At 38.6% G+C, this 10,104-nt stretch overlaps 1 protein-coding gene across 2 annotated transcripts in view; it reads left to right on the top strand.

Moving 5' to 3' along the window:
- Positions 1-256: 256 nt before the first annotated feature.
- LOC127582756 (molybdopterin synthase sulfur carrier subunit) overlaps positions 257-10,104 on the top strand; it is a 28,285-nt gene continuing 18,437 nt past the window's right edge. The window contains exons 1-3 of one of the 2 annotated variants that reach the window (XM_052038332.1): positions 257-400; positions 3,605-3,726; positions 7,100-7,246. In XM_052038332.1, coding sequence (XP_051894292.1) covers positions 383-400; positions 3,605-3,726; positions 7,100-7,226 — 267 coding nt within the window. In that variant the 5' untranslated portion in view covers positions 257-382 and the 3' untranslated portion in view covers positions 7,227-7,246. Of the gene's footprint in view, positions 491-3,604; positions 3,727-7,099; positions 7,247-10,104 lie in introns of those variants that run through there. The other variant, XM_052038339.1, reaches the window with a different exon arrangement.

Below are 10,104 nucleotides of genomic sequence, written 5' to 3'. Positions count from 1 at the left end.
AATCTACGCACACCATGGCTGGCGTCTGGTTGCTATGTCTCCTGTGCCCTCCATCTGAAGCAAAAGAGCTTCAACTGACAGGGCAAAAGTCAGCATGGGGAGGAAAAAAAGGAATGTTGTTGTACCCCCACTTTCGCAGCAGCCTCAGGACTGACTTGATAACAGCACCACCACACAGCCCTTCCACAGACTCTCATCCCAGGGTTGGCAAGCCTCCACTTCCCACAAATAATGTGCACCCTATGCAGGAGGCGTGTCCATAAACACACCCTTTGATCTGGGGTTGGTTCCTTCTGACTGTGATGAAATCTAATCTTTTTTAAAATGTTCTTTTCTTAATGTCGTGACATCTCAGAGCGGACGGAAGAGTGTTTCCCTGTGCATGAATTTACGGGAAGAGGTACGAGGACTGAACGAGCCTGAGGTCGGTTGTCCGCCGCAGTGACCCCGGCAAGAGCTGCGGTCTCCCGGCCTCCCGATGACCGCCCAGGTAGGCCCTGGGACCCCGGCACCCGTCCACAGACACCGGCTTACAGCCGCCGCCTCCTTCCCCTCCCCGGAGCCGCTCCTTGTTGCGGCCTGCGCAGCCTGGCGCTCGATTCGTGAGCCGCACGGAGCTGGCCCACGCCGTCCCGGGTCAAAACCAAGCCCCCGTATCCTCCTCCTCCTCCCCCGCGGCCTCCAAGGCGCTTCGACTTCACAGCACTTAAAGGCTCCCCGACTAAACCCTGGGCGAGTCTGTGGAGGACATGGGGCAGGTGAGCTGTGCGGCTGGGGACCTCTGGGGAGTGAATGAATTTCCCGGGACTCCTCCAGCATCACCGCCGCTGAGCTTTGGCGTCCAGGCTAACTTGCAGTCGGTATTTAATATATTACCCCGCCAGGAATATCCAGGGGGCTCCCACTCGATTACTAAATATTTTGACCACGTGTAAGCTGTGTCCTGGGCAACAATTTAAGATTTCACATTGCAGAAGTATAGGCCCATTATTGGGGTGTAACAGTTCTTGTGATTCCCGCTATCCTGGTTAGTGTTCCTCAAAGAAAATGTTATAGAGTTAGTAACTGTTATACGGTAGTCCTTTAAATTACTGCCGAATTTTCAATTGTCTTTATTTGCTGGGGGCAGCCCGATTTAGAAATTACTGTTGGGGGTGGACAAAACATGAAGCAATGAGATAGCTTATTGTGAAAGTTGTAAATAAGTTTCAGCAATAACCTGGTCTTTGGAATGATCAGGAATAAATCATTGATTCAGAAATGCATTGAACAACCTTTACGGGATAATTAATCCTTCTCACTGTTGGCTGCACACCACCACGATTTAGAATGTTTTACTGTACCTTGTCATTCACTAAATAAATATAGGTATAGAATCATAGAAATATACAGCACTGAAACAGACCATTTCAGCCCACCTTGTCCATGCTGATGGTGATGCCTTTCAATACTAATTCCATTTGCCTGCATCCCTCTCCACTTTCTTATCCAAGTACTCATCCAAATGCCTTTTAAACATTGTATTTACCTCTACCACCTTCTCTGGCAGCTCAATCCAGATATTCACCACCCTCTATGTGGAAAAACTTACCCCTCACATCTCCCCTCTCCCCTTTCATCTTAAACCTATGTCCTCTAGTTCTATACTCCCTTGCCCTGGGAAAAAAAAATTCTGAGCATGCCCCTCGTAATTTTGTAAAAGGTCACCCCTCAGCCTCCTGCATTCTAGTGAGAATAAACCCATCCTATCCAATCTCTCATAACTACAGCCATCCATTCCAGGCACCATCCTGGTGAATCTCTTCTGCACTCTCTCTATTGCTACCACATTTTTCCTGCAGTGAGGCTACCAGAACTGTACACAATACTCCAAATCAGTTTAACCAATGTTTTGTATGACTGCAATGTGATGTCCCACCTCTTATACTCAATGCCTCTACTTATGAAGGTAATGCCTTTCTCACTACCCTATTCACCTGTGTCGCCACTTTCATTGAGCTATGGACGTGCACCCCAAGGTCTCTCTGTACATCAACACTCCTAGGGTCCTTGCCATTTACTGTATGTGCCCTGCCAGAATTTGACTGCCAAAGTGCATTACCTCACACCTGTTGGGATTAAATTCCACATGCCACTGCTCCACACAACTTTCCAGCTGATCTATGTCCTGTTACATTCTTAGACAAGCTTCTTTGCTATCTGCAACTCCACCAATTTTTGTGTTATATGCAGACTTACTAATCATACCACCTACCTTTTCATCCGTCATTTATATATATTACAAACAAAGATCCCAGCACCAACCTCTGCAACACACGACTTGTTACAGATTTCCAATCAGAAAAACACCCATCCACCACGACCCGCTGCCTCTTATCTCCAAGCCAGTTTTGTATCCAGTTTGCCAACTAGCATCTGAATCCCTTTTGCGTTAGCCTTCTAGACCAGCCTACTGTGTGGGACCCCCCTTGTCAAAAAGTTGCCTACAACCTGTCAGCTTTAAAATACACGCTGTATTGCTTACATCTAAGCGATACATAGGCACTGACTTTTCCTTGTAAACAGCAATTTATATTTGTGTAACAGATGTGGTAAACTCCCCCAAGATACTTTACAGGAATGTAATAAGACAAAATCAAAATTGATTCACTTCAAGAAGATGAGGGTATTTGGACAGGTATTGAAAGCTTGGTCATCAAGGTAGGTTTAATGGAATTTCTTCAAAGAGAAAGATTGGTAGGCAGAGAAGTTTAGTGAGGGAAAGCCAGAGCTTAGGGCCTGGCCTTGGCAGCCGAAGCCACAGGTGACAATAATAAAGCAGTTCCATTTGCTAATGAATAAGTGGCCAGAAGTGGAGGAATAGATATCTTGGATGTTTGGAAGAGAAGGTGCTAGAGAGGGCAATGACTGGGGGTCCTATGGAAAATAGTTAATCATTAAAAGAAATGCTTGACTTTTTACAGTTGAGGTTGTAACTTTTTACCCCCTAGAGAATGTGGATATAAACAAACATAAAATGTTGCTTTCGTACTGCTAGTTAATGCTCAGTAGATTTTTATTTGATTAGTGTTTCAATAGAAAAATTAATGATATTAATAAATGCTTTTACTTTGCTGTTTTTGCAAGATTAAAATGGCTTTCTGATTTCTGCAACATGATTTAGACTGGAAGCCTTCAAATTCTCTTGAAAATGCAGATATGTTCACCTGTTCGCATAAAGTTTGAACCTATTTTTGTATGGAGCTCTGATCGTGTGGTTAAGTACATTTATGTGGACCTTTAATACTTTAACTTTGGTAGAAACTTGCAACTCACAGCTAATATATACTAAGAGAATGGCAGGTGCATTACGGGGCCAGTAACCTTGCACATAGCTTTTATTAGGAGTCTTGTATAAAATGTTGAAAACATGTTTTTGATAAAGTACATATTTTGAAATGTATTTTACAGTATAAAAATGATTGGAGAAGTCCACACTTGATTTGATAAACGAGTGCTTATTCTTCATTGAGCTCTTTTTATGTGAAAATAGGTAAATAAGTACTTCATCATTCTCTGAGTATCTATGGTTTTGCAGCATTAAATATTTATCTTTTTACAACAGGTCACAGTGCTATATTTTGCCAAGAGTGCTGAACTCTCGGGAATTCATTCTGAGGTGCTTTCTGTACCACAGCAGCTAACTTCTTTGCAACTATGGCAGGAAATTGTTAAGAGACATCCAAGGTACTGCAATTAGATATTTTCATGAGAAAGATTTTTTTTTCTCCAGGAAGTGTTACTAATCCTGATCTTGAATTTGAAAATCTTATATAATCCAATAAGATCACACCACATTCTTCTAAATTCCAGTAAGTGTTGGCCCAACTAGCTTGGTTGTTCCCCATAAGACATCCTCTGCAACTCAAGAATTAACCTTGTGAAATATGTTTGAATTACCTCCAATGCAAGTATATCCCTCCTCAAATAAGGAAACCAAATCCGTACACATTACTTCAAGTGTGGTGTCATCGATGTTCTGTACAGCCATAACAAGACCTCCCTATTGATTCCTGTGGCACTCAATTTGTTATAACTTACCACCTTAAAAATTACCCATTTATTTCTGATTGTTTTCTATCAGTTAATCAATTCTCTATCCTTGCTGATATGTTAGCCCCCTTCCTCTATGTACTCTGCTCTTATTCAGCAACCTTTTAAGTAGTAGCTTATCAAATACTTTTTGAAAATCTAAACACACTTTGTCTATTGATTCAACTTGATCTACCCTGCTGATTTCATTCTACAAGACCTTGAATCTCATTTTCAATCGATTACATGCTTATGAAACTCGTTAGAGATGTTTTTCTATGCCAATGAAACTATATACATGGAAGCTCGTGGAATCAGAGAACAGTACAGTGAAGGAAAAAGGTCATCTTGGTTTATTGAATTGCCCCAGCAATTTTCGAAGAGTCATCCAAGTAATCTCACATCACTATTCTCTCCCCATTCTTTGCCTGCTGCAAAGTGTTCATATTTGCTTATTTACTAGTTCCCTTTTGAGGCTAGTATTGAAGCTGTGAATTTGAAATCCTAACCACGTTGCACATATAGTTTTTCCTCGTGTTGCTTGTGGGTTTTTTGGTAAGTACCTTCAATCTGTCTTCTGGTTATCAATACTTCAGCCATCTGTTTTTCTTTATTTCCTATATCTAAACCTACATAATTTTAACACCTTTATCAAATTTCCTCTTAGCGTTCCCTTCTTTAAGGAGAGCAATTGCAGCATCTTTAGTTTTACCATGTAATCTTTATCCCTGCTGTCTGGATCCATTTTAATAAATCTCTTCCATACCCTCTTTAAAACTTTCATGTTCTTGTGGAGCCCTGAATTAGAAGTAGCTATCCAATGAAACAAAATTAAAGTTTTATTTTGGTGTAGCATAACTGCCTGTTTTTTATATTCTGGTTATTAAACTTTTGTCCTCATGTACGAAAAAGCTATTAATACTTCTGTGCTAAACTTCAAATAACAATTTTTTGCTTCTTTTCTTATCAAAAGCTATTTAGCTTGACCATAATTCATTAGACTGAGAAATATTTTCCACAAATCTACTAGGACCTAATGCCCTTAAATTTACAAGTGTTGCCAGTCGATTACAGCTTGGAATGATCCTCATTAGAAGTTTGCATTTAAAATGAATGAAAAATTCTATTTGCCTGCATTTGCACTGTTGGCTAAAATAAAATTTGTATCACCATAGACTAATGTCTTTGACAATAAAGCTAATTTTTAACTTCTCAAGTACCATAGCAAAATTAAAGATAACAGTGTCATGATAAGTCTTTAATTTTGTTGCACTGGGGCTTGTATCTCTGTACACTTGATCTGTTTAAGTGTAATATGAGCAGAGTTCTCGGAACAGTATAATGCATGAAGCAAATGTAAGTAATTATATAAAGGTCTGAGAAAAGACGGTTGGGTTCTCTGCTCTAATTCTATAGAGTCCATATTTTATTTTGTTTTGAACTGCCATCCTGTGTCCTCCCCTTATTAATTGTTTATTCTTGTGCTTAAGAATACTATGTTACTTCTGCTTTTTTCCTTGAAAGAAATTGAGCAGAATTACTACTGTAACCTTCAATTTCCCATCTCAGTACAACTGATTCAATGCCTTTTTAAAGATATCACTTGATCCTGAATCAGCTCTTTTCATTCAGGCATGTTCGCTGTTCTGGGTGAGTGGAGGGGAAAATATTTTTCTTGTTTCTAACTTGCTTGAGATTGTAAAGTTTGTATTTATTTCTTCTAATGCTGCAACAGGGTCATATTGTTACAAAGCACCATAGTAAACTAAGTGTTTGCACCTCAAAATCTGCATACATAGTTATGGTCCTCATCCACTTGTCACGGGAAAGACACTTGTTTATGCTTTTCCACAGGAAGCAGAATAAAAATCTGAGGAATATTCAGCCATGATTAATATTGGATATATTGACCTGGAACTTTTTGGGAAATGCTGGCATTTCATTGCTGAATAGCCAGCATTTCTCCAAGTGGATGCCACAGTATTTGGGATCCCATGCAAATTAGGAAGCCCTGAACATTTTGGTTGCTGTGAGCTGGGTTTTTCCAGATTTCATCCCACATTGGACTCCTCATGGAATTCAGACTAGTGGCACTTCCTTCATACTTGCACTGCTGAATTTTTCAACTGAACAGATTAGACCAAGCATTGGAGTAGCAAGCCTATTCATTTAAATGGAGAGGAAGGGCTTTGAGGGAGAAAGGGTATTACATCATGTGGATTTTTTTGAATTAATTTTTAGTTTTAAGTGTCATTATTTTTATTGTTTGATATTTTTAAATTGTTCCCCTAAGTTTTAATAGTTTTTAAACTGTTATTGAATATTTTTGAATATCAGTTTTGACAGTTGGCGAAGCTGGCATGTGTGTCTTGGCCATCTGTAGAAACTTCTTTCAGCTCGTTTCAGGATGGGGCATGTTCTGGCCTGGCTATAATTAATGCAATGATGAGCATCACTTTTTTTGGTTAAAAGAATCTTTGGTACACATTCTTTCTTTGGCAATGGTCACGTTATATTGTGCATACAGATAAATACCAGAAAGTAACCAGGTTCTCCTCCATCTTTCATTAGGACCGCTATTTTCTGAAATATTGAAGGTTACACATTTTTTAAAAACTGTCATATTCCTTTTTGCAAAATGATCTACACACTTGACATGAGAAGACAATTTGTTTTGGCTATGGAGTACATATGGAAAGCGTTAGTGATACTAAACTCTTAATTTTGCAATGCAAATTGACAGTACTATATCCAGTCGCTCCCCCAGTAGATGGAATTCGTTGGTGAGATGCAACATTTCAGTGTAGTCAGTCAAGAATTGACTACATTTTCCCAAGAGATGATAACAGATTGGAGAAACACAAAACCGTGATATTTTTGTTTAGAAACCTGAAACCATGTTTGGAGAGCATTGTAGACCATTAATGGGGAGAACCTGAAAGATCCAGTTGAAATCAATAAAATTAAGTCCCAAATATTAAACAACACAAATATGTAGCATGTTTTTCCTTTCTTACCTCATCCACAGGCTTGGTACCATAAGAGATCACATCATTCTTGCTGTTCGTCAAGAATACATCGTCCTGGGAGATCAGCTTTTGTTCCTCGAGCCAGGCGACGAGATTGCTGTCATCCCCCCTATCAGTGGGGGCTAGTTCCTGGGATACATACGCAGGTATTTCCAACTTCTCTTCAAATATAACTTCAGGTGCAGGAGGGCGTATGTTAAAATTCCTGATTGATTCTTTAATTTTGGCCAGATCCAATGACTCAGTTGATCCGCATCTTTTGACCTTTCCCTTTCGTCTGTTTCCACTTGGCTTTGTGTCCTTATTATATGGAGCCATAGTATTTTTATGTAGATGTCACTGTAAACAACCATGACTAATATGAGTATGAGCTTGTAACACAAAAGCAGTAGTTGAGGAATATTTAGTATTTTATTGGGGAAAGGGATTTGATCAGATTAATCTTTCCAGAGCCTGAAGCATTTTGTACCACCATATTAAATAGACCCAAAATAAAAACAGAAAAATCTGGAAACATTCAGCAGGTCACACAGCACCTATGGAAAGAGAAACGGAGTTAATATTTCTGGTTGAAGACCCTTCATTAGAACTGGAAAGGAGAAAAAAAAGATAATTGTGAGTAATTTTGGGCACCATATCTAAGGAAGGATGTGCTGGCCCTGGAGATGGTCCAGAGGAGGTTTGCAAGAATGATCCCAGGAATGAAAGGTTTAACATATGAAGAGTGTTTGATGTCTCTGGGCCTGTACTTGATGGAGTTCAGAAGGATGAGGGGGGATCTCAATGAAACCACCTGGATAGAGTGCACATGGAGAAGATGTTTCTATTAGTGGGAGAGTCTAGGATCAGAGGGCACAGCCTGGGAATAGAGGGGCGTCCCTTTAAAACTGAGATGAGGAGGAATTTCTTCAGCCAGAGGATGGTGAATCTGTGGAATTCATTGCCATAGAGGGCTGTGGATGCCAAGTCATTGGGTGTATTTAAGGTGGAAATTGATAGGTTCTCGATGGGTAAGGGGACTAAGGGTTATGCAAAGAAGGTGGGAAAATGGGGTTAAAAAAATCAGCCATGATTGATGGGTAAATGGCCTAATTCTGTTCCTGTATTTTATGGTCTTATAATTTGAAGTTGTAGAAGGGGTAAATAGACCCACACTGTTTTGATAATGATCATGACCTTAAATATGACAAGGTGTTATTGGGAGGATGAGTGTGCCCTTTAGCACTTCAATTAGAAGTTGCTGGCTAATGTGGCAAAGAATAACCACCGATGTTGTGGCATGTACTTGTATTTCCCACAGAAGTCTTTTTGTGTGAGACTGCTGCCATCGAGTGCAAAAATGCCGAATTATGATAAAGCTGTTGACATGGCATCATTAGTATATGATTGTTCAATTCGCCTTGGTCTTAATTGTGAAACTGAAATATTTTTTCTGTTTTTCCTTAGTTCTTTACTTTGGAGTATTTCTGATGAATTACGATATCTTTGTCAGTACTATAATGTTATAACCAAGATTTATTTTCTTTTTATTTTGCAAACTTTGAAGTTACAAACTCAGAATGACTTTGTTTTAAAAGTATCAGAATCCTGTTATTGTCATTGTCAATTCTTTGAGACACTTTAACTCTGAGTAGTTTTAAGTACGTATATCACAGTCATTTTCTGACAAACCAGGAACTCATTCTGAGTATCTTCACTGGAATTATATGAATTAACAAATATTTTAGAATTATTTAATCTCTGCTGGTGGATCATTTAAGTAAAAGACTATGAGATTAATAGGTTTAGGGATCACAATTTAATAGAAGGAGTAAAAACTATCGCACAGGAAGAGTAGACCAAAAGATAAAGAGTGGGAAATGAGCAGAGAATTAGTAACTCAGTTTTTTTTCTTCAAATATGATGGCAGAATGTTGTATTATGTGTTGTTACATTTCTATGGGTTTAAAAAATTAACCAGGAGGCACCATAATTAACCTGCTAGAAGATGTGCCATTATGAAGGAGAGCATACCTGTAGTAGTAGTAGTAGTAGTAGTAATAATAATACACAACTTGCACATCCCAAAATAATAATAGTTAATGTAAACAGCATTGCATCTTTAAACATGACCCACAGTTTCAATTGCTCACTCCCTTCTGCTACAAGTCCAGTCTCCTACTCCCTACGTAAAAGCAAAAAGGTGGTGCATATTCTAACTTCTGTTCTATAATTTTAATGGTATATGATAGCTGGTACAGATTCCTTTTAGGTGAATGAAAAAGAAGTGTATATAGTGCAAAGGGATAGGAATACATATGGAGGAGACCAACAGAAGTAAGAAGCATGTAGAAGAAAAGGCAAATAGAAAATTAGAGGCAAATAGAAAAGATGGGAAGCAGATTTAGAGATGCAGATGAAAAGCATGCACAGTGGAAATTTGAATTAAACTGGAGATAAATGAAGACAAGACTGTATTAATAAAGTTATCCAATTGATTATATTTGCCATTAATTTAATATCACATTGACATTGCATGATTCTTATTTTCTTAGGCAATTTCCCCAGTCAGTGTATTCATGCATTGTTAATTTTAATCAGCAGTATATTTTAAAGTTCTTGTTTCATTTGTTTAAATTCAAAATATACATCTAGTACTGGTTTTACAATCAGCAGTGTTTGGCTTTTCAAAATAATGGTTATTTTGTTTAACTTTTGGAAACATTCAAATGTGCTCACCATCACTTTCATTCAGATCTAATTGTAAATAGTATTGGTGAGTAGAGCAATGACAGATATGAGAGCACCTTCATACATTGATAGAGAGGAATGTAGATCACCAGAACTACAAGTCAGCTATAAGGAGAGAAGGTCTCTTACAACCACATAATAAAATAGACAACTCCCAGTATTTGTATAATTTTCACAATTTTTACCATGACTGCTGTGTTTTTTGTTGCATCACATTAATTATTTCTACAGTAATAATTTTAGAAGATCACCACAGAAATAAGATCTGTTCAAA

This window comes from Pristis pectinata, chromosome 2 (genome assembly GCF_009764475.1).
Source record: "Pristis pectinata isolate sPriPec2 chromosome 2, sPriPec2.1.pri, whole genome shotgun sequence".
Lineage (NCBI taxonomy): Eukaryota > Metazoa > Chordata > Chondrichthyes > Rhinopristiformes > Pristidae > Pristis > Pristis pectinata.
The sequence above is the reverse complement of the archived record's forward strand: the minus strand, read 5'-3'. Positions and strand labels throughout refer to the sequence as shown.